The sequence below is a fragment of the Gallinula chloropus genome (genome assembly GCF_964237585.1).
Source record: "Gallinula chloropus genome assembly, chromosome: 29".
Taxonomy (NCBI): Eukaryota; Metazoa; Chordata; class Aves; order Gruiformes; family Rallidae; genus Gallinula; species Gallinula chloropus.
Window position 1 is genome coordinate 1,222,807 of NC_140114.1, and position 22,665 is coordinate 1,245,471.

Below are 22,665 nucleotides of genomic sequence, written 5' to 3' on the forward strand. Positions count from 1 at the left end.
TTCCCAAGGCTGCAGGGTCTCTCAAAACAAGGATTTGGAAAGGTGGGATGGGGTTGAACCTCTGTCTCTCAGTTCTCAGCCTAAAAACTTCATGAGAATGGAGAAAGAAAAATAAATGTGGGAGGGGTCCAAGAATGCCAACTGCTCCAGCATCTCGGTGGGCAAGAGACATATTTTTCAGCCAGTGTTTTCCAAGGGCATTTGCACTGAGAACAATCAGAGCAGTTCCCTATTTCAGCTAGCAATACCCATTTAAATCTATTTTTCTACCTCTTTAGTCACTGAAATGGCTCCCCCAAGGTGCCAACAAGGAACCTGGCCCAGCCTGAATTGTCCTGTGGGTCTGAGCATCCACCCAAACAATGCTCAGGTTCACCAGCCAGTGGCAAGCTGGTTGGTGAGCAGGGAAAAGTGCTCCAAAAACAACATTCCTCCAATCATGGAGAAAATCCTTGGGGTCTGCCACCTCCCACAGCCCCCCCAAGCCAAAGGCTGCACCCATGGGACCCCTCCTCCTCCTCAGAGCAGCACCAAAGCCACTCACAACCTGGGAAAGAAACCCCCACCATCGGCATTACTCACTGGCTGAAAGTTAACCACATAATTATGCTCCTTGCTAATCCTGGATCGTCACCCTGGGCAGGTCTTCCCGTTTCCAAAAATAAGAATCCCAACTGCTTTTGGTCTTTCTTGTCACAGCAGGAAACGTTTGGCCAACAAAAAAGTGGAATAAAGGGGATGCCTTTCCCCTCTCTCTGCACCTCCCAGATTTACTTTAAGCTGGTTATAAGAGAAATGACCCAACAGTGGTACCAGCTAAAGTGTTGGTACAACAGAGCTGCCCACCATGCTGATGGCATCAGTGGTACTTAGGGGCACATCTCTGGGTCTCTGAGCATAGAGCTCCTCAAGACCTTTTAAAAAGAGTGTGATCATAGAATCATAGAACCCCAGCCTGGTCTGGGTTGGGAGGGACCCCAAGGGTCCCAGAGCTCCAACCCCCTGCCACAGGCAGGGACACCAACCTCCAGGCCTGGAGCTACACAAGGTTGCCCAGGGCCCCAGCCAACCTGGCCTTGGACACCCCCAGGGATGGGGCACCCACCCCCTCTCTCTGTAGGGGAGCTGCTCCAGCCCTCTGAGCATCCCCGTGGCTCCTCTGCCCCCTCTCCAACAGCCCCACATCTTCCTTGTGTTGAGCCCCAGCTCTGGACACAGGACTCCAGCTGGGGCCTCCCCAGGGCAGAGCAGAGAGGGACAATCCCCTCCCTGTCCCTGCTGCCACCCCTCTGCTGATGGAGCCCAGGATCCCATCACCCTTCCCAGCTGCAGGAGCCACTGCTGGCTCATGTTGAGTTCCTCATCCCCCACGACCCCCAGGTCCTTCTCAGCAGGGCTGCTCCCCAGGAGCTCCTCTCCCAGGCTGTATCTGTGTCTGGGATTCTTCTGGTGATGTAGATATATGACATAGTAATAAATGCAAAGCACTCCCCAGCTGTGATCAGCACCAAAACCAACCAGGCAGAGCTGTGGAAACCCAGGGCCACCCACACGCCTCCCCCACTGGAGCTGAGAGCTGGCAATTAGATGTTTCTGCGGCACAGGAAGGATGGCAGATCACAAGTGGTGATACCTGGTACGGGCGACGTGAGTCACACAGGCAGCCTGAAGAGTGGGGAGGCCCCAAAAAAGAAATTAAATAAATAAAGAGATGCCATTAATGAATTAAATGAATGGGCAGGAGCCTGCCATGGGGAGGGGCTTCGTACCTGGATGGGGTATAAAGGCACCCCGGCCCCGTCACGCCTCATTCCCTTCTTGCCCCTTCGCTGCACGAGCATCTCAGGTAAGAGGGGGTTCAGTTTGGCATCCGAACCTCCCTGGGAGGCTGGTGGGTTTGGAGGAGGCTGAACCCTGCACCTTGTCCTGGGTTGGAGCTTGTGAGGAGGGTGCAGGGGATGTCAAAGGAGAAGGGAGCTTGGGCAGAGGCTCTGGGGTGCTGCTCTGCTCCCTCGTGGGGTGACACGGCTCCGCCTTGGGAAGCCAGCTGTGCTCAGCCTGCCCGGCTGCTCTGGATGCTCCCGGTGGCTTTGGAGGGGTGGGACATGCCCGTGGGTGGTGTAAGCAGCTGGTATGAGGTCCAGAGGAGGCTGTGGGATCTGGCTAAGACTGGGGAAATGTACGTGCTGGTTTCTCCTCCCGGGGAGAGGAATGGGACAGGAAAAGCAAGCCCCTGATCAGGACACTGGGGCGATCGGGGAGGGTGGAATGTGCAGCAGCCCCTGACAGATCCCTTCTCCCCACAGGTCACCCCAAGCACAGCCATGTGCTCCCGCCAGGACAAGGACCAGTGCCACAGGCAGGAGCGATACACCCGCCAGACCTCCGGCGGCTGCCACAGCTCCGGCGGCGGATGTCACAGCTCGGGAGGCGGCGGCTGTCACAGCTCAGGGGGCGGCGGTGGCTGCCACAGCTCTGGCGGTGGTGGTGGTGGCTGCCACAGCTCTGGGGGAGGTGGTGGATGCCACAGCTCTGGGGGAGGTGGCGGCTGCCACAGCTCTGGCGGTGGCTGCCATGGGAAGCCACAGATCCAGGTGCCCCAGCAGCAGCAGCAGCAGCAGGTCCACCAGCTGCCCTCGCAGAAGCAGAAGTGAGGGGGTGTCCCGCACACCCCGGCTCCAGCAGCGAAGGCCACGCACTGACCGTCTCTCCCCAGCCTCCCCAAAGCTTGGCACGGGCTGCCCGGCCACAAACCCTCCCCTCTGCCCTGGGGACCACCACTCCCTGGGGAAGGGGCATCGCTTGTGGCTCCCCGCTGCCTGCGCCGGGCGCACCGGGCTGTGCTGTGGCTGCATGAGGGACCCGTGAGCCAATAAAGCATTCAGTTCCCAAGACCCCTCTTGTGTTGGTGTTTCCTTACACTCCTTGTTTTCCACACACACCATAGTGGCTCAGCCGGATGCAGAGGAATGTGGGGTCAGTGTCCTTGCTGGCAGGGATGTATCTTAACCAGGGGAAGTCACATGTGCCCTGGGGGACCCTTTAGCATTGAGGGACAATGATACTGCTGCATTAAAAAGTGCAATTAGATTTGATGAAGTCCTTTGGGTTTGCATTTTCTGATGCTTGTGCTGACAGCAGGTGAACTCGTTGGGTATCTGCCTCTGTCAGCTGGAGTAAGTGATGCCAAGAGTCTAGGAAGAGCTGGCAGAGAGCGAAGCCAAATCCATCACCCAGCACAGCCAGGACCTGGCAGAGGAAAAGCAGGAAAGAACCAAGAAAGGGGTTTTTTGGCTGGGAGCAGCCTGATGCAGGTGTGCTGGGTGAGGGAAGCCTGGGAGAGCAGCCGTGTCCTGCTGCCCACCCCACTCATCCCAAGAAAATCCTAGGAGTCATAAGTGGTGAAGTCCTTTTCCTTTGCCTCTCAGGGCTTTTGGCTGTGTAAGGATTAAGAGAGATGCTCTGGCAGGGACCAGAACATCTCTCTGACAGAGAGATGCTGAGGGACTTGGGACTTTTTCACTTGTAGAAGACTGAGGGGGATCTTCTCAATGATGAACCCCTGAGGGGTGGGCTCAGGAGGATGGGTCAGTCTGTGTTCAGTGGTGCCCAGGGACAGGACAAGAGGCACAAACTGGAGCAGAGGAAGTTCCACCAAACCCTGAGGAGGAACTTCTTTGCTGGGAGGGTGGCAGAGCCCTGGGCCAGGCTGCCCAGAGAGGCTGGGGAGTCTCCATCCATCTCTGGAGACATTCCAGCCCCGTGATCCTGGACGCTGCCCTGTGCATCCTGCTCGAGGGGATCCTGCTCTGGATCACTGGGTGATCTCCAGAGGTCTCTGCCAACCCCCACCAGTCTGAGAGTCTGTGATTTATTCTTTATTTTCCCCCTGTAACCACAATAAAAAGGCTGGAGGCTTCTCCACTTCCGTTTTGATGTGGTTTCTGCTTGTAACTGAAAGCTGAACTAACACGTCTGAGAGGCTGGAGACCACAGGAACAACACCAGCTGTGATGAAACTTGGCTGGTTTAACTCCCATCCCCTTTCTCATCAAACGACTGGGGCCATCACCTGAAAAACTGAACCAGCATCAAACCTTCCTGTGCAGAACATCCCCCCTGACCTGGGCAAGGCATCCCTGCTGCTAATTCCCTCCAGGAAAGACAAACCCAGGTTGCACAAGATGCAGGCACACATCCTGAGGCTTCAGTCGTGGGTTGTTTCGGGTGGTAGGAGGGATGGTGAGAAGCCCCATCGATGTTTCGCTCAGCCCACCCAGGATCCAGCCCCTTCTGAGCCTGAACAAACCTGTTCCCAACATCCACATGGGTTTGGCCTGCAGCACGAGGGGCTCTAAATGGGCATCAGCCTGGTTCCTCTGCTAATTACAGTGGCAGCCACCGGTTTCTGTGTGAGATCTCGTGACATCAGTGTCAGTCAGAGCCCTAAATGCTGCCTGTGTTGCACCAGGGTGAGTCACGGGGCTGTGAGGCCGGAGGAGAGCTCCACCATCCTGCCCACCGCCCGACCCTCGGATGAGACAACACCAGGAAGATGTGGGGCTGTTGGAGAGGGGTCAGAGGAGCCACGGGGATGCTCAGAGGGCTGGAGCAGCTCTCCTATGGAGAGAGGCTGAGGGAGCTGGGCTGGGTCAGCCTGGGGAAGAGAAGGCTGTGGGGGGACCTCATTGCAGCCCCCCAGTCCCTGAAGGGAGCAGAGGAACAGGAGGGGAATCAGCTTGTTAAAGGGTGGATAATGGCAGGACAAGGGGATGGGGTGAAGCTGGAGGAGGGAAGGGGGAGAGGAGAGATTGGGGGGAAGTTCTGTCCAGAGAGAGTGGCGAGGGGCTGGAAGGGGCTGCCCAGAGAGGGGGTGGGTGCCCCGTCCCTGGGGGTGTTCAAGGCCAGGTTGGCTGGGGCCCTGGGCAACCTTGTGTAGCTCCAGGCCTGGAGGTTGGTGTCCCTGCCTGTGGCAGGGGGTTGGAGCTCTGGGACCCTTGGGGTCCTTCCCAACCCAGACCAGTCCATGATTCTATGAGACAGGCAGATGTTGCCACCAGGTTGGATGCTCGTGATGGACACTTCAAGCACCCAAAATTTGGACTGTGAGCAGCATGAGCCACTCATGTCCCACAGACTCCTGAAGCCCTGAGAGAGGTTTCATCCCAATGTCACAACACCCCCAGATGCTCAAGCTGGTCTGAGCGCTGGACACAGGAACCCCAGGGCCAGCTCAACACCCCCATCAATGGGTGTTTTCCTAAAGCCAGGCAGGAGCCCCCCAACAGCTTCCAGGAAAAGCAGGAAGGAACTAATTTTCAGTGCCAGTAGCATCACTGAGCATAACGAATCAGGACCAGTTGACATGTGTCTTGTGAAAGACTTTGGCTTTCAGCTCAAACAGCCCCAGCCCTGGGGATATCCCCTCCTCCCATGGAGAGCTGCCAGAGCGTTCCTCTCCAGCAACAAGGTGGATCTCCGTGCCTGGCTCATGGCTCCCAGCATTACCAGCTGCACCTGGGATGTTTTCTTGCCTTTATCCTGTCAGTAAGGAGCTCTGTGGCCTTCAGAGGTCCATGTACTTTGTGGGGTTGGTGAGGTGCCGGGATGGGGCTGTGCAGAAGGACCATCTCCAGAGCTCCTGCACTGCTCCAGAAGATGGACCGATGAGGCAGGCAGCAGCAGATGGGTCTGCTGCTTCCTCAGACTCCAGTTGTCATTAAGGGGGTGGAAATGGCTTGGTTTTGTCAACGAAGCATCCGGGGACCTTGCTCAGGGGTGTGTGAGCTAAACAGGGCTTGCAAAGCTTTCAGTGGTCTCCAAGACTATCTTGTGTCTGCTCAGGTGACTTTTGGGGGGGGAATTCACACCCTTTAGGCCAAGGAGGAGAGCTGGAAAACCCCTGCTGAGGACCTGAGACCCTTCTCTAGAGGAAACCCAGGACTTTGTCCATACCCCACGGCCCCAGCAGCTTTCAGACCGAGCGTCCAAAGGAGGAAAGAAAACAACTTTCCACTTCTTCTTACCTGGATTATTTCTGGAGCCAGCTTAGTGCCAGGGATTAGACTCTGAGAGCAGAACCTCACTGGGATGGGGCTATAATTATACCTTGATTTAATTTAACAAAACAACCCCCAAAGAGACGAGCCTTTGGAAACCCAGGCGCCCACGGGTTCTCCTATCGAGGGCAGGTGAGGATGGTAATTAGATACTTATGTGGCACAGGAAACAGAGATAAAAAGGGACTGATATCCATCAGGAGTGAGTCAGGGAAGAGATGTAAACAGAGGGTGGTTGGATGGGGATTGGGTGGTAAATTAATAGATCCCCGTGACAGAGAGCTGGCTCATTTCCGGGGAAAGGGATTGGGGATCTATAAAACTGCTCCTGTCCTGGGGACCTTCATTCCTTCCTCTTGCTTTTATCTCCAGCTCAGGTAAGTCTGGCAGCATGGATGGATTTTCCTTCTTTGGGGATGGAGCACAGGCTCAATGCAAACCACTGTGGATGGATGGAGGGATGGAGGGATGGATGGAGAGACGGAGAGGTGGAGGGAGGGATGGAGAGATGGGTGGATGGATGGATGGATGGATGGATGGATGGATGGATGGATGGATGGATGGAGGGATGGATGGATGGATGGATGGATGGATGGATGGATGGATGGATGGATGGATGGATGGAGAGATGGAGGGATGGATGGATGGATGGATGGATGGATGGATGGATGGATGGATGGATGGATGGATGGATGAAGAGTGGGGATACACATAGGGCAGTGGGAGGCATGGAAGGAGGAGAGGACCTGTCCCGGGGCGCTGGGCCATGACACCCTGCTACACCCTGCTGATGAAATGCTTCCTGGGTGGACACTGGGCAGTGCTCCAGAGCTGGGGGGGTCTCCAGGATCCTGCACAGCAGTGCTGCGGGTGGGGATGGCAAATGGGGCAGGCGTGAGGACCCCAGGATCAGGACACTGGGGCGATCGGGGCGGGTGGAATGTGCAGCAGCCCCTGACAGATCCCTTCTCCCCACAGGTCACCCCAAGCACAGCCATGTGCTCCCGCCAGGACAAGGACCAGTGCCACAGGCAGGAGCGATACACCCGCCAGACCTCCGGCGGCTGCCACAGCTCCGGCGGCGGATGTCACAGCTCGGGAGGCGGCGGATGTCACAGCTCAGGGGGCGGCGGTGGCTGCCACAGCTCTGGGGGAGGTGGTGGTGGGTGCCACAGCTCTGGGGGAGGTGGTGGCTGCCACAGCTCTGGGGGAGGTGGCGGCTGCCACAGCTCTGGCGGTGGCTGCCATGGGAAGCCACAGATCCAGGTGCCCCAGCAGCAGCAGCAGCAGCAGCAGGTCCACCAGCTGCCCTCGCAGAAGCAGAAGTGAGGGGGTGTCCCGCACGCCCCGGCTCCAGCAGCAAAGGCCACGCACTGACCGTCTCTCCCCAGCCTCCCCAAAGCTTGGCACGGGCTGCCCGGCCACAAACCCTCCCCTCTGCCCTGGGGACCACCACTCCCTGGGGAAGGGGCATCGCTTGTGGCTCCCCGCTGCCTGCGCCGGGCGCACCGGGCTGTGCTGTGGCTGCATGAGGGACCCGTGAGCCAATAAAGCATTCAGTTCCCAAGACCCCTCTTGTGTTGGTGTTTCCTTACACTCCTCATCCTTGTTTTCCTTGCTGGATTAATAAGCACCCTCGTGCTGGTCCTGCAGAGCTTTGCTTCTTTCCAGACCCTTGTGATGCTCCAGCCGGTGTGGATCAGCGCTGGGTGCCCACCACCTTCGCTCTCCTCCATCCCTCACCCCACAGCATGCCTGAGCCCTACACCCAGGATGTGACACCAGTTGTGGGCACCCCTGGTCCCCCACAAATCCCTCAGGGCTTTGATTCCTATCCCACTTCCCCACCAGGGCAGCTTTTATTACACAGCTTTGGGCAACCTCCTGCCCAGGATGGCTACCGGTGGTCACCAGGGGGGCTCACAAAAATCAGGCAGACATCACATTTTGCCATTTTTATTGCTTTTTTTTTTAATGGTATTACAGCCAGTGATGTGAGATGGAGAAAAATAAGCCCCCAAAAACATTCCTTTTGGATATTTACAATGGAGAAGGATGACAGAGAAGACGGCTGAGGTATTAACCCACTTGGGTAACAGATGAAGGGCCAGACCCTGCACTTGTTTGCTGGAGAGGAATCAACATCCATCCACGTGGTAAAGTGATCACAAAGCAAATCCTTGCCAGAAACTCCACCTTCCCAAAATCTTGTGGATGGGGATGTAAATACTACAGTCCTGATGACTATCTGCAGTATCTCTTCCAGTGACACTCAGGGTTCCTACCATCCCCTCTCTGCTATGGAAACAGCCTTGTTTTATCAGTCTGTGTGTGGGGGGAATGATGTTTTAGCCAGAAAAGGGTCCTGTTTCCTCATCCTCTACCTGCTGGCTGTGGGTAGTAATTCTTTGTGCAGCTTTATGCAGGTTAATTAGAAGGATACAGGCAAAAGCTGCATTTATTGGGCTGAAACATCCCTGTCAGAGTTGAAGTGAAGCTCTGGTTGTGTGTCCCCCTGCAAACCCGTGGGAATTTTGACTTCAAATGAGCTGAAGCCCCAACCACAGACCTCTAATTTTCCCCAAAGAATTGCCACTCTTTATTCATTATGACCATACAGCCTGAGTCAGCTAATTGCAGGGCCCGTTCCAGCCCTGTTAACTGGTGATTTTTCACTTTCTACCCATTAAAGCACGTGGAGGGAGGGGATGATACATCAGCCGTTGCTCTGCCCTTGTGTTTATGAGAAGAAAACAGCAAATCTGCCCCCCCACCCCCCCACCCACCCACCCCCAGCCTTCAAGCTGCATTTGCTAAGCCCTCCCACCCCACCCCTTGAAGAGTCAACCCTGGAGCATCGGGGGGACTAAAGGAGAATCCCCGGGGTTGTTTCCCTCATGGAGGTTAATACATGGGCAGGGTCTTCACATCCCCCCTGCCACTGGTGCAAGGGCAGATGTTGTCTATGCTGGAGGAGCAGAGAGAGCCCAGAAGGTGAGCACCATGCCTGAGTGTTGCTGGCTCCTCTGTCCTTCGCCCATGGGGCAGTTCAGGGATGCTGTAGGAGAGGGAAGAAAACCCAGTGGGAGGGTTGCTCATGACCATCCCAAAGCCCTGCTGAGGCTGGCATCACAGAATCACAGAATCCCAGAATCCCAGCCTGGGCTGGGTTGGAAGGGACCCCAAGGGTCACAGAGCTCCAACCCCCTGCCACAGGCAGGGACACCAACCTCCAGGCCTGGAGCTACACAAGGTTGCCCAGGGCCCCATCCAACCTGGCCTTGAACACCCCCAGGGACGGGGCACCCACCCCACCAGCTCCCAGTTCATCCCCCCCACCCTACCATACCTCCAAGTTGTGCCAAATAGGCTCAGGCTAATTTTATTGGAGTTATTAGCACTGATTAAATACTCTTTGGGTCCCTGGGAAGCTGGAGCTCAGCTCCTGGCTCCATCCCACCATCCCTGATGTATCAGACCGGCTGGGACAACCACAGAGCAGACCTGGGGAAGCCATGCAGCACCTCAGGGTGCCACTGGCCCCAAGGCAGGACCTGTCCCCACTTAAGAAGGCAGTTCCAGTGCTGCCTGGGAGGTTCCTGTGCTCCCTTACCTCCTGTCCCTGTGCCCCAGGAGCAGCAGCAGCCGCCCTTCAGTACACACAGGGTTTGGCAGAGCCCCTCTCCTTCTTGTTCATGGGCTCGGTGTCCGAATCTGCCAGGCTGGAGATGTATCTGTACTTGCTGGTGGGTGACCTCTGAGAGGACAAGAGCTCGTCAGACCTTCCCAAAGGGGCAAGTGGGTGAGGAAGGGGCTGGGTCCCCTCCTTGCAGTGAAAAGGATAGTCAAGGCTGGCAGCTGCACAGGTTTGGTAGAGTGATGTTAGACCTGGATCTGCACAGGGAGGAAACAGAGGCACAGGGGGACCAGGCACCCCTTCCTCACCCTCAATCTCCCCTTCCCTGCAGGGAAACGGGGACAGTGGGACCAGGGTGGATGCACAGGAGCTTTGCTGCCTTGCAATACAACCCCAAGGGCATTGCTCATGATGCTCAACCCCAGCCAAATCAGAAGAGATCCAATTCCAACCCTGGATGTGTTGCAGGACCCCTCATCACCCCCAACCACCCATAAATCTCACCCCAGCACCTTTCCCATCCAGCTTTGCACCCTGGAGCCCCTACAGTTACCTTGACAGGAGCAAACTCCTGCTGGATCAGCTTCTTGAACTCGCTTCTGCTGAACGACTCCGATTTCTTCCCCTTCCTGGCATTGCCCTGGTAACTCTCCATCATGTCAGTGATGGCTTTAATGAACCTTGACATGTCTCCAGTCCTGGAGAGGAGCAAAACTTGAGGACACAGCGAGGTGGCAAGGGCAGGATAACCTCCATGCTGCCTTCCAATAACTCAAAACACACTCAGCTCAGTTCCAGCCTTCCTGAATTTCTTCTCTAGAGGTAAAAAGAACCCCCTCCCTTTGCTGGAAACCAAAAGCTGGGCTGCCCACCACCCCAACGAGTCTCAGGACTTTCACCTTAATTCCCTTCATTCCTCCACTTTCCCACTCCCTGCTTACATTAAAAGCACCAAGCTCCCTGTAGCCATCTCAGGCACTTTGTCAGGTTGGATGAATCAGCTCTTGCAGCTAAGGAAAGTGCTGTGTGTCCACACACCCCACCACGCTCCGGGCTGTGCCGAGGGAACCCCAGGGAAGTTAATCCTGTGCTTATGTCTTTAGTCCCTGCTGGGAAGGGACCTGTTGGCCCTACCCCCCAAAAAATTACCCCCAAAACCCCCCATAAAACCTCATTTCAAGCACAAAAAGAAACCAGAGGAGACTCACCTTGCTCACCTGCATCAACCAGCCGCCGGGTGCAGATGGGACTGGTGGGAGCAGCTCCCTGCCAGATCCTTGCAGGCTGCTGGGGGAGAGTGGGTGGAGGGTGAGGATTTCTTCTGGTCAGTCCTGTTCCCTGGCTGCCTCTCCACATTGCTGCGCTTCCCAGGGAGCCTCCCTCATTATCCTTTGCCGGGGAGGATGTTTACCAGCACACCAGGGAAAGGTGTATGTAGGTCAGCCTGTAGCTCCGCTCTCCACCAGGACAGTGCTCAGGGACCCAAGTGGGTTTGCACTGGAAATATCTCCTTGGGTTGGGAAAAGAAGCCAAGCAGAGGTCTTCTTCATATATTAAAGTTTGGGTTTAGCTTCCTCCAATAGGGTTTGGGGGTTTATTTTCCCTTTGCTAACAAAGTGATGGGTGAATTCATGGGGCTTTGCAATGCCAGAGCTCAGAAAATGCCATAGACCAAAAAAAAAAAACCCTTTCCTGCAGAAAAAGTGGGGTTAATCTTATTTTTGAGGCTGTCCCACGTCTCTGGGGCTCAGCTTGGACAGTGGCAGCTGAGATGTGGTTTCTTCTGCAAGAGAGAGAGGAGGCAGAGCACTCAGCTGCTGCTCAAACTGGGCAGCCTGCTCTGAGTGACACCAGTGTGGGGACACCCAGTGACTCCAGCACCGTTGGCCACGGCCAATGGGGTTATGAGCTCCCTCCAGTGGGAACGTCATTTACTACATGTCTTGATGGGACAGGGACAGCCACCACCCATCCTAGCAGCATGGCCTCTGTGCCAGGCTGCATCTCATCCATGAGGGAGAAGACTGAGCCGTGCAGGGGGCCAGGCTGCATCTCAGCTCCAATGGAGAAGGTCAAGCTGGGCATGGGGTCAAGTCCCATCTCATCCCCCATGGAGCACATCAAGCCATGCATGGGGTTCAAGCTGTGTCTCATCCCCCATGGAGCACATCAAGCCATGAGTGGGGTCAAGTCCCATCTCATCCCCTATGGAGCACATCAAGCCATGAGTGGGGTCAAGTCCCATCTCATCCCCCATGGAGCACGTCAAGCCATGAGTGGGGTCAAGTCCCACCTCATCCCCCATGGAGCACATCAAGCTGTGAATGGGGTTCAAGCTGTGTCTCATCCCCCATGGAGCACATCAAGCTGTGCATGGGGGTCAAGTTGCATCTCATCCATGATGCACATCAAGCCATGCATGGGATCAAGCCACACCTCATCCCCCATGGAGCACATCAAGCCATGAGTGGGGTCAAGTCCCACCTCATCCCCCATGGAGCACCCCAAGCCATGCACGAGGCCAGGCTGTTCTTGGGGAACACAGGAGCTGCAGGTTTCTGCAGCGAGGCAGCCAGGGCAGGACACCTGGCTCTCAGCCCATTCTCTGTGTGGTCCCAGAGAAGTCAATGACCCCAGGTTTGCTCACCTGGAGAGGGGGTGTAACAAAGCCCTCCCTGCTATGAAGGGCGTGCCAGCTTTCATTAAGGGCTCAGGCATCGTCCCAAGATTGCCAGATATGGTAGGAAGCCAGGTGAGATCATGCTCTGCATCAATCTTCCCAGGCAGCATCTGCAGGGCCGGGTTCAGAGCAGCGTGTTTGGGAGAGGAGGGGTTGCTGGAGCCAACCTGTGCCGCCCACGTCCCGCCGCTGACACTGCCAGCGCGGCGCAAGGCACCTCTGCAATGAAGTGGGCTGTAAATGAGATGCAGACCACGGTCTGGAGCTAAATTTTACCTTGGCACAGTGAGGTGAGAGGCAGCAAGTCACTGCAGGCCCTCTGCTTCCCAGCTTTCAGTGGAAGACAGGTCAGCCCAAGAGCTAGTCTCACATCTTGTGGTCCTCTGGAGCTCTTGGGAGAGCCCAAGCCCTGGGGGAGTCACATCAGGGCTGTGTTTGGGATGGTCAGGCAACTGGGCAGAGTTTTCCCTGCAGCTTTTTGGGGTACAGCCTTGCCAAGCTGCTCAGCACAAACCCCACAGAGAGACCAAGACCCCCAAGATGCGTCTCCATGAGCAGGCAAAGGAGTGGTGCTGTCTCATGGGCTGGACTCACGCTGATGGCCAAGAGCTCAGGGTTTAAGGCTTCAGGATGGTGGGAATGGCTGTAGGAACAGTCTTGGAAGAGCATCGCTCTGCCACGGCCACGGCACGTGCCCAGGAGTGGGAGGGAAGGACTCCAGGATGGGGGTTGCTGGGGGTGGGCGGGCACGGCAGCGCGGATGCCACCGCACCGGGCAGGAAGCGCTAGCGGAGGAGGATGGGAGGGCAACGCATGGCAATGGCAGCCAGAACCTCCACACGCCTCCCTGCGCCGCTGCCGCCCCGCTGAGCACACATCCGCCCTGGGAACCAGGGGAATTAGGGAGGAAAATTGCTCTGAATCACGCTGAGCCAGGCCCATCCGATGGCTACTCCCAGCTGCCACCACCGTGCCAGCCCGCGGCGGCACGTTCCTGTCCCCAGCAGCATCAGGCTGCCTCTGCAGGGCTCTGGGTACCTGTTTGTCCATCCCAGCAGGTCAGCTCCTGGCCACGGGCCCCACCAGCACCCCAGGACCGACCAGTTTTACCCCACTGTGGCTCATCCCTATCAACACATCTGGTCCCCAGTTGCGACGGCGCTGGGCGTTGGGCAACCCATCCTGTGTGCGCCATGGGGCTGCTGACCCCATGCAGAGGGGTCTGTGGGGGGGTGAAGAGGGTCTGCAGCAGGTGGAGGAGTTCAACCATGGGTGGAAGGGGTGCGTGGTGGGCAGGATGGGTCCCACCTGGGAGGCACAGCTCAGCCCCGGCTGGATTGTAACCCCCTGGTGCAGGTCATTCACAACACCCAGCCCTGGGGTCTTCAGACCCTTTTCTCCAGCCTGGCAAGTTTGGGAGGGTACGAGCAGTGCCACCCCAGGGCTGTTTTGACAGAATCACAGGATCAGAGGGGTTGTGGCACACAGGTCGGTGTCCAGATGGGGCTGGAATCTCTCCAGAGAAGGAGACTCCACACCCCCTGGGCAGCCTGTCCCAGGGCTCCCTCACCCTCACCGGGAAAAAGTTCTTCCCCACATTGGGGGGGAACTCCCTGTGCTCCAACTTGAGCCCATCGCCCCTTGTCCTGTCCCCACAGACACTGAGCAGAGGCTGCCCATGGCCCCTGTGTCCCACCCTTCAGCTATTGATCCCCATTGCTCAGATCCCCTCTCAGTCTCTTCTCTCCAGGCTGAACAGCCCCAGCTCCCTCAGCCTTTCCTCCCAGGGGAGATGCTCCAGGCCCTTCAGCATCTCTGTCCCTCCTCTGGACTCTCTCCAGGAGATCCCTGGCTGGTTGATCCCAGGGAGCCCAGCACTGGACACAACACTCCAGTGGGGCCTGAGCAGGGCAGAGCAGAGGGGGAGGATCCCCTCCTGTCACCTGCTGCCCACACTCCTCCTGATGCCCCCAGGATCCCCTTGTCTCTCTCAGCCCCCAGGGCACACTGCTGGCTCATGGGCACCCTGTCACCCCCAGGTCCTTCTCCTCAGAGCTCCTCTCCAACCCCCACCCCACCCGGGAGCAGGGCAGGGTGTGGGATTCCCCACCCCAACGTCCCCGGTGGCAAATGCCACCAGGTGGCAGCAGGACCCTGGTCTTCAGCACACCAAGGTCAGATCCTGCCTTGTAGCCTCAGGGGGCAGGGGAAATGGAGGTGGGGCTGGGGGCTGCGCACCTCCTGCGCTGGGCTGCTGGAGGAAACCCAGGGGGAGTCCCCATCCCCAAAAAAAGGCAGCTTGGCACCATCAACCTGACTGAGCATCCTTCAGCAGCGTGGGGTACAGTGTGGTTGGGGTGTGCCCAACACCTCGCTCCTTGGGCACCTCCTCACTTTGGGACCTGTGGGCTCTGTTGGGGTCGGAGGTTGTGTTTGGATTTGGGGGTCGCTCTGCTATTAAGGGAGGACCCTGCAGTCACCTCTGCTTGCCCACAGCCCTGTGTCAATGTCCTGGTCCTGCTGGGCTCTGGGTGATGGTGGCTCATTCATTGCCACCCCTGGTGCCGTGGTCCAGGAGCCCTGGCTGGTGACACAACAGGAGTCCCTCACCCTGGGCTTCAGGGGAGTGTAAAGTCCTCCAGCGTTGGCAAATATCCTGTTGCATCAGCCCCACGAGCTTCAGGGCTGGTTCCTGTCCAGATCCTGGGGGGGGAAGTTCCTGGGGTGGTTTGAGGGATGCTCCAAAGCACCCAGATTTGTGTGCTCAGCTCCTGCACGGGGACACCCCCCTGCTGCAGAGAGGAGAAGGGCTGACCCCCCAAACGGGCAGGGGGGGCTGAGCTCCAGAAAAGCTGATCTACCTCAAGTGGGACCCCAAACAGCCTTGTCCCAAAAGCTGTGAACCCCCATATGGGGCAGCCCTGGGGACACCCTGTTCTTGGAGGTGATCTGCTGCCTTCACAGGGTGGTGGCAATAACCTGGCTCCCCTGGCTGTGTGTTGGGGGGGGGGTCTTACCTACTCCATAGACCCTGAAGTGCCAACGTGGGTTGGGTGTTTGACCCACGCTGGGCTGCAGGATGGGATGCTGGGGGTAGATCTCTGGGGGGGCTCAGGCAGAGCTGGGTCTGGGTGGGTTCTGGTCCCTGCACCAGAGTTCCACCTTGTAAGAAGGTGTTTCACACTCCAGATGTCAAAACCAGCTCCAGAGGAAACTGAAGCAACCTGGCTGGGGGTGGGGGGGTGAAGCAAACTTGTGGGGCTCTTGTGTTACCCTGGGGTGTAGGGGGGGTCTTGCTTCAGTGCTGCTGGTTTGGGGAAGCTGGTGGCAGGTTCCTCCCCGGAGTGGAGCGATTTCAGGGCTTCCACCCACCCTTAGGAAATCACAACTGTTCCTTTTCCTCACACCCCTTCCCCCCCCCACCCCAAAAAAGACACTTACAAATCAGTCTCCAGGCTCTAAGTGTGCACAGCCTGAGGCTGCTCTGCAGCAGCCTGGGCTCAGCACTCCCCAAAACTCCTGGGTTTTGATATATATATATATATATATATATATATATATATATATATATATATACACATATATATAAAATGCTGGGCAGCTCCTTGGTGCCAGCTCAGGATGCTCTGGGTGAGGAGGTCAGGGTTCTCCATCCTTGCCCATGTCAAACCCAGCCATCAGACCTGGCTGCTGGTTGTAGTACTAAAACTAAACACATACACCCCACAGCCCCCTTCCAGCCCCAGGCTGGGGCTCTGCAGTGCCCTAAAAAGTGTGCTTTTCCAGTAAAAGGTCCACATCCATCCCCATCCTTCCTTCCAGCCCTCATGTACCACCACAGCTCAGTCCTAGGAGTAATTTCAAGCCAAAACAGGCTCTTTTTCCCCAAACTATACTCCTTTCCCCATCCCATGGAGCACATCCTCATGTAATGAGTACTGTGAGCACCCACTCAGTGAACCCTGCTCTCCCCAGGCATCCACCTCACCCTGAGGACCCATAGCCCATCTCCAAGGTGGATTTAAAGTCGTGCTGGGAGAGGACAAGGGGAAGGTGGGGGTCTGTTGCCTCCAGGAAAACCCCACAAAGACACAGAGAAGAGGTTTGACATCTTCAAGATAAATCTTTATTTGGCAGCAAATCTGTCAAGGTTAAGGAAGGAAAGAGGGAAGGGAGGGAGGGAGGTGAGCAGGGATGGAGCAGGAAAAGCCAGGGGCTGTAGGAACTGCCTGGGTGGGTTGGGATGGGGGTCCCAGCCCGCTGCCTCAGTGGTGGTGCTGGTGTTTGTGCTGCTGCTGCTGCTGCTGCTGCTGCTGGTCCTCAACGTCGTGGAGGTGCTCGTGGGTGGCAATGGTCACACGGGTGATGAGCAGCATCACCTCGCAGAAGCTGATCTGCGCGTCCCTGTTGATGTCGAGGTCCTTCATGATCTCATCGATGGTGGCCTTGTTCTTCACGTGCTGCAGGGGAAGGGACAGGGTCAGGGCAACATCCCAGCACTCACAGCTCAAGCTTCCCCTCCCCAGCTCCGCTGGGACCTCCCTGGGTGCCCAGTAGGCTGATGCTATGAGTGTTTCCAGCCTCACTCCATCCTCAGCAATGATTGACCTGCATCCATAAAGCAGTCATGGAGCAACAGGCCAGCAGCACTGTGAGGGCACCACGCAGAGAGGAGATGATGATGGCAGTGGTGTTCTGTCAGCCACAGACCTCTCCTTTAGCAGGTTGTTTTACAAACACTTCACCTCCTGCTTCAGCTGAGCTACAGAAACCCCCTCAGCTGGTATCCCTGACATCATCACTCCTAGATGGTGATACGACCCTGATTTTGTGGACAAGGTGATGAGGGTGAACATCTGGCTGCAGGTTCACCAAAGCCCATGAGGGTTTCCTTCAACTCTCTTTATAGAGCGTGTTTGGGCAGGGATGGACCCAACAGAAGGTGTTGGGGCAGGGATGGACCCAATAGAAGGTGTTGGGGCAGGGATGGACCCAATAGAAGGTGTTGGGGCAGGAAAGCAAAGCAGGAAGGGGGTGAATCCAGGTTTTGGAGATTTCCAAGCAATGGAGATCCCCATGAGGGCCACAGAAATCCCTGCTCTGACTCCACTCACCCTCAGGTAGTTCACAAGTTGCTGCTCAATCAGCAGCTTCAGCTCCTTCTTGGTCAGGGTGTCCCTGTCCCCTTCCCGTCTCGAGTACTGGTGGAAGACATCGATGATGACATCCATGGACTTCTCCAGCTCGGAGAGGGGTTCCTGGGTCTGGGAGGTCTGGAAGAGAAACCATCACACATGAATAATGGCAGGAGCAACGATGGATGGATGGATGGATGGATGGATGGATGGATGGATGGATGGATGGATGGATGGATGGATGGATGGATGGATGGAGTCTGATGTGAACCAGCAAGGCTCCAGTACAGCCACCTGCCTCACACCAGACAAGGATGGTGAGGACACAGCCTGGTTTTCTTCAGCCATTCTTATTTTTGGGAGAGGTTAAATTTGAGCTGTTTGTTTAGAGTTTTATCTACCAGCCAAAGGAGACTGAAGGAGGTGGCAGCCTTTGCCTGCTTACGCCCTGGGATGTGCAACCAAGCAAGAGCTCGTATCCACACCAAAATGTCCCTTCTGCAAGCCAGGCACTGCTAGAACAAGGCTCCCAAAACATCTGGGAGATGAAAAAACCTCTGTAGAGAGGGGAACTGATGTCCAGGAGCATCCCCCCTGCTCGGACTGCGCCATGGGGAACCTCTTCCAGGAGAAGACATCTCTCCTTGTGAGTTGTGCTCAAACAAGCCTCAGTGGAGATGGTTGTCTTCCACCAGCAAGTCCACAGCTCAGATGGTGAGGAGAGGTTCCCTGGGGGTCCTCACACACCCAACAGCCCAACCAGCACCTGGAAAAGAGCAGAGACACCCAAAACACCCATATCACCCTTGGACTTGCCTTGCTCATCTTGGCAATGTGGCGGGGTCCACTCAGGCTGGAGCAGAGCTGGTCCTCGAGGGCAGCATCTCTTATAGCCTGGCCATCCCCCAGTTGTGAAATGCCTGTTTCACCCAGTTCCAGTCCATCTTCATGACATACTTGGGCATTGCCTAAGGCCCCCTGGGTAGTTCCTTAAAAGGGTCTCTGCGGCTTTTCCCGCAAGGCCGGTGTGTCACGTACCGTGGGTGGGTGGCAGGGAGGTGGCCACGTCCCTGCAGATGGGTCCCCTTCCACCCCTTCACCTGGCTATTTGGGCTGCAATCCTCCATCAATGTTCCTTCTCCAATGCCACCTGTTCTCCTCCCCCTTTAGGAGGGTCTTTTCATGCCAGGAGGCAAAGGGCACCCACCTCAGCATCCCACCTGCACTCCTCCTACCAGCCCCATCCCTGATGCCCACAGGTGTGGCCCTCTGCACCCCAAAAGCACAGAATCCCAGCCTGGTCTGGGCTGGGAGGAACCCCAAGGGTCCCAGAGCTCCAACCCCCTGCCACAGGCAGGGACACCAACCTCCAGGCCTGGAGCTACACAAGGTTGCCCCATCCAACCTGGCATCCCACTGCCCCACAGCCCAGCACGGTGTGACACAGGGGTAAGGACAGAGCTGGTGCTGAGGGCAGCGTCCCAGCCTTGGAGTCTCCATCCCCTGCCTGCAGCAAGCAGATCCTCATGAAAGACAAATAACACAGGATGGGTTCCAGAGCTGCCAGGGCTCCAGGACCTTCATTTCACCTCCTCAGCTTGGCAAGCCTGTGCCAAGGGTAGTTTTTTTCTCCACCCAAGGAGACCAGGTGTGGCTGCAAGGTGTAGTTTGATTCTTTCAGACTTTGTCCTCACTTTCTGGGTTGGGCTTTTGTTTTGTTTTGGGATTTTTTTTGCTGCTATTTGTTGTTGTTCCTCAGCAGTGCAGAGACCCAGTGCAGATTCATTGGCTCAGAGCAGCAAAGATCAGGAGAAAAACAAGATTTTCCAGTCCTTCTTCATTAAAATGCTCTGTCTGCTGAGTCAGCTGACTGGATCAGGGGTTTGCTTAACCTGCTGAACGTGATGCTAATCTCAGGCACCAAGTGGAGGCCAAAACAGGGACATGGATGGGCCTGGGGGAAGCTCCAGGAGCTGCAGATGAGGAACCCAACATGAGCCAGCAGTGGCTCCTGCAGCTGGGAAGGGCGATGGGATCCTGGGCTCCATCAGCAGAGGGGTGGCAGCAGGGACAGGGAGGGGATTGTCCCTCTCTGCTCTGCCCTCCCCAGCTGGAGTCCTGTGGCCAGAGCTGGGGCCCAACACAAGGAAGATGTGGGGCTGTTGGAGAGGGGTCAGAGGAGCCACGGGGATGCTCAGAGGGCTGGAGCAGCTCCCCTATGGAGAGAGGGGGTGAGTGCCCTGTCCCTGGGGGTGTCCAAGGCCAGGTTGGATGGGGCCCTGGGCAACCTTGTGTAGCTCCAGGCCTGGAGGTTGGTGTCCCTGCCTGTGGCAGGGGGTTGGAGCTCTGGGACCCTTGGGGTCCCTCCCAACCCAGACCAGTCCGGGATTCCATGATTCTGTGAGCTGATGTGGGGCAGGGATGCAGGATGCAGCCCCCATCCACACTCAGTGCATCACCTGGACCCCAGCCCTCACTGGCATTTCACAACAAGAGCCCTTTGATGCACGGAGCAGCTGGAGAAGGGGCCGGGGTGTTTCACAACGGGGTGTTTTCAGGGGGACAGTCCCTCGGTTGCAGAGTTCTGTAGCAATTTCAGGAAACTGTAGGTTTTTGTCATTTTTTATCAGCTGGAGGAGGGGAAGACCCAGGATGAGGTTACAGGGGATGGAATGGGCCAGGGATTTGTCAAGAGAGGTGGTGGGCAGACCCCCTGGTGTTCCCACCAGGCAGCAGGGGTGAGACAGACTCACAGAGTTGTAGGGGTTGGAAGGGACCTCCAGAGCTCATCAGGTCCAACCCCCTGCCAGAGCAGGGTCCCTGGGACAGGGCACACAGGTCGGTGTCCAGACGGGGCTGGAATCTCTCCAGAGAAGGAGACTCCACACCCCCTGGGCAGCCTGTCCCAGGGCTCCCTCACCCTCACTGGGGAAAAGTTCTTCCCCACATTGGTGGGGAACTCCCTGTGCTCCAACTTGAGCCCATCGCCCCTTGTCCTGTCCCCACAGACACTGAGCAGAGGCTGCCCATGTCCCCTGTGTCCCACCCTTCAGATATTGATCCCCATTGATCAGATCCCCTCTCAGTCTCTTCTCTCCAGGCTGAACAGCCCCAGCTCCCTCAGCCTTTCCTCAGAGGGGAGATGATCCAGCCCCTTCAGCATCTCTGTCCCTCCTCTGGACTCTCTCCAGGAGATCCCTGGCTGTTTGATCCCAGGGAGCCCAGAACTGGACACAACACTCCAAATATTTACTTTTTAAAGCTGGTACAGTCACTTTGGTGTTGGAGGAGCCCAGACACTGCTTAGGGCCAGAGGAACATGTTCTAGCACAACATTTTGCCTGGCTCAGTGGGTTTTCTTGCTGAGGAAACCTCCTCCAGAGGAAACCAGCTGCTCCTGGAAGATGCTCAAGCAGCTGCAGTGCACTTGCAACCCAAGGAAACCAGGGTTGAGCAAACTTCTCCTTGCCAGAGCTGCAGAGGGGAAGGAGTGGGAAGAGGCGTCAGACGGCGCCCGGTAGCCACGGCCCAGCGAAAGATGTGGTTGGAGGTGACTCAGGTTGGCTGTGCCCCGCGGGCTGGAGCCTGAGCAGGGCACCCTGTGCTTGGCAATGGTTGCAAAACTCTTTCAAAACCCACATTTTACGGGCAAGCGGCTGGCTGGCGCGGGAAGGCGGCACAGCAGGGCTGGTCACAGCGTGGTTTGACATGTTTCACAGCAGGTTTCAGCCCAGCATGGGGACAGAATGGATGTTCTGCTTGGCAGGCGTGGTTTTTAGCTTGGGGATGCACCCTGAGTCCTGGCTCCTCAGCACCTTGGAGCTGTGATGCTCCTGCTGCAAGCTGGAGTGAACTGGGATGCTCCTGCTGCAACCTGGAATGAGCTGGGATGCTCCTGCTGCAACCTGGAGTGAACTGGGATGCTCCAGCTGCAACCTGGAATGAGCAACCACCACAGGAGCTGGAGCATCCAAGAGGTTTTCCCATCCTGGAGCTGCAAGGGAAACAACTTCCCAGTCCTTTAGCTGAAGCCAAAAAGCATCCCCATGTCTCTCAGCCATATCAGCCACACAAACTGAGCTGCTTGGCAGGTACAACCTTGGTCCAGTCCAAAGGGAGATGAGAGACCCTGTACAGACAGGGTGCTGGACCCTCTCCAAGCCTTCCTGGAGCTCCACGGGGTTGCAGGGCTGGATCTGGCCATGACAGCTGCCTGTGCTGCTCTCACTTGTGCTGTGGCAGCTGCTGCTAGGTCCTGTTGGGATGGTGGTACCCAAATACATGGTGAGGGGAAAAAAAGTCGGGTTAGGGAATATTTAGGAGCCAGAAACAGGGTTTTTTGGTGCCTTGAGACCTCTCCCAGAGGGCTCAGCCAAGGTCTTTGTGTCCTGCTGGAGTCTGTCAGGGTGAGAATGATTTACTGTTGGAAAACTCCGAGATGGAAACCATCATCCTGGCTGGGCAGCAAGTCCTTCAGCAGCACTGGGAGGGAGCACTCCAGATGACTTGTGGGGGAGGGGGGAAACTGTGAAACTCGAGTTTTCACTGGGATTTTATGGGGAAAATTTGAAATCTCAGAATTTCCCATGGACTGGAAGTTATATATACAGACAGGAATATCTGGGGGGGTGGGGTGTGTCTTTTTCTTTTCCAGTGAGCACCCTGGCTTGGGTTTTTGTGTGCCAAAGGCTGTGTTCTGTTGTCAGCTGCTGTTGTCATGGGTATTAGTGCATCCTTTTCCTGCTCACTTGTGATTCTGCATCCAGAGGATGCACTTGGCATGGCCAAGGAGGAAAAAGCTGTGAGAGGATGGGTGAGACAGGAGGTAGGTCCCCAGGCCAGGCTGGTTCTGCTCTTCCTGCTTTAGGCAGAGGACTTCTGCCAGGAGGAAAACCTCTGATGTGGCTGATGGATGTCACAGTTGATGGTTAAAACCCTTGCAGAGCTCAAGCACTGGAAACCAGTATTTTCCTGGTCATTAATACCCTCCTAGCCCATCAGCCCTGCCCTCTTGGCTCAGACCAGACGCTGAGCTCTACACCTCTTGTCCACCCACCACATCCTGATCCATAAACCTCTTTCTTTATGGGTTTTTTTTGGGGTGCCTCATTTAGGCAAGCCTTTATCCCACAGCTCCAGCTGGTGCCCACCCTC

At 56.6% G+C, this 22,665-nt stretch overlaps 4 protein-coding genes across 4 annotated transcripts; 2 read left to right on the forward strand and 2 right to left on the reverse strand.

Moving 5' to 3' along the window:
* Positions 1 to 2,324: 2,324 nt before the first annotated feature.
* On the forward strand, positions 2,325 to 2,654 carry LOC311202264 (uncharacterized protein; the record flags this gene model as incomplete). The annotated part of the gene is made up of 1 exon (XM_084276815.1): positions 2,325 to 2,654. One exon carries the CDS (start codon positions 2,325 to 2,327, stop codon positions 2,652 to 2,654), a length of 330 nt encoding a protein of 109 aa, XP_084132941.1.
* Positions 2,655 to 7,055: 4,401 nt separating this feature from the next.
* On the forward strand, positions 7,056 to 7,388 carry LOC311202200 (uncharacterized protein; the record flags this gene model as incomplete). Its single annotated transcript, XM_084276734.1, has 1 exon — positions 7,056 to 7,388. The coding sequence occupies one exon, from the start codon at positions 7,056 to 7,058 to the stop codon at positions 7,386 to 7,388; it is 333 nt and encodes a 110-aa protein (XP_084132860.1).
* Positions 7,389 to 9,711: 2,323 nt separating this feature from the next.
* Positions 9,712 to 10,384, reverse strand: LOC311202262 (uncharacterized protein; the record flags this gene model as incomplete). The annotated part of the gene is made up of 2 exons (XM_084276814.1): positions 9,712 to 9,816; positions 10,250 to 10,384. The coding sequence occupies 2 exons, from the start codon at positions 10,382 to 10,384 to the stop codon at positions 9,712 to 9,714; spliced, it is 240 nt and encodes a 79-aa protein (XP_084132940.1).
* A 6,101-nt stretch (positions 10,385 to 16,485) lies between these two features.
* On the reverse strand, positions 16,486 to 18,359 carry LOC311202065 (protein MRP-126-like). Its single transcript, XM_084276593.1, has 3 exons — positions 18,328 to 18,359; positions 17,491 to 17,649; positions 16,486 to 16,836 (listed from the first exon to the last, which is right to left on the reverse strand). Exons 1-3 carry the CDS (start codon positions 18,334 to 18,336, stop codon positions 16,642 to 16,644), a joined length of 363 nt encoding a protein of 120 aa, XP_084132719.1. The 5' UTR covers positions 18,337 to 18,359; the 3' UTR covers positions 16,486 to 16,641.
* Positions 18,360 to 22,665: the final 4,306 nt, after the last annotated feature.

Bases quoted from the DNA above. Each gene is read 5' to 3' on its own strand.
- LOC311202065 (XM_084276593.1), bottom strand. The intron at 16,837-17,490 runs GTGAGTGGAGTC...CTTCCCCTGCAG, and splicing joins AACTTGTGAACTACCTGAGG to CACGTGAAGAACAAGGCCAC.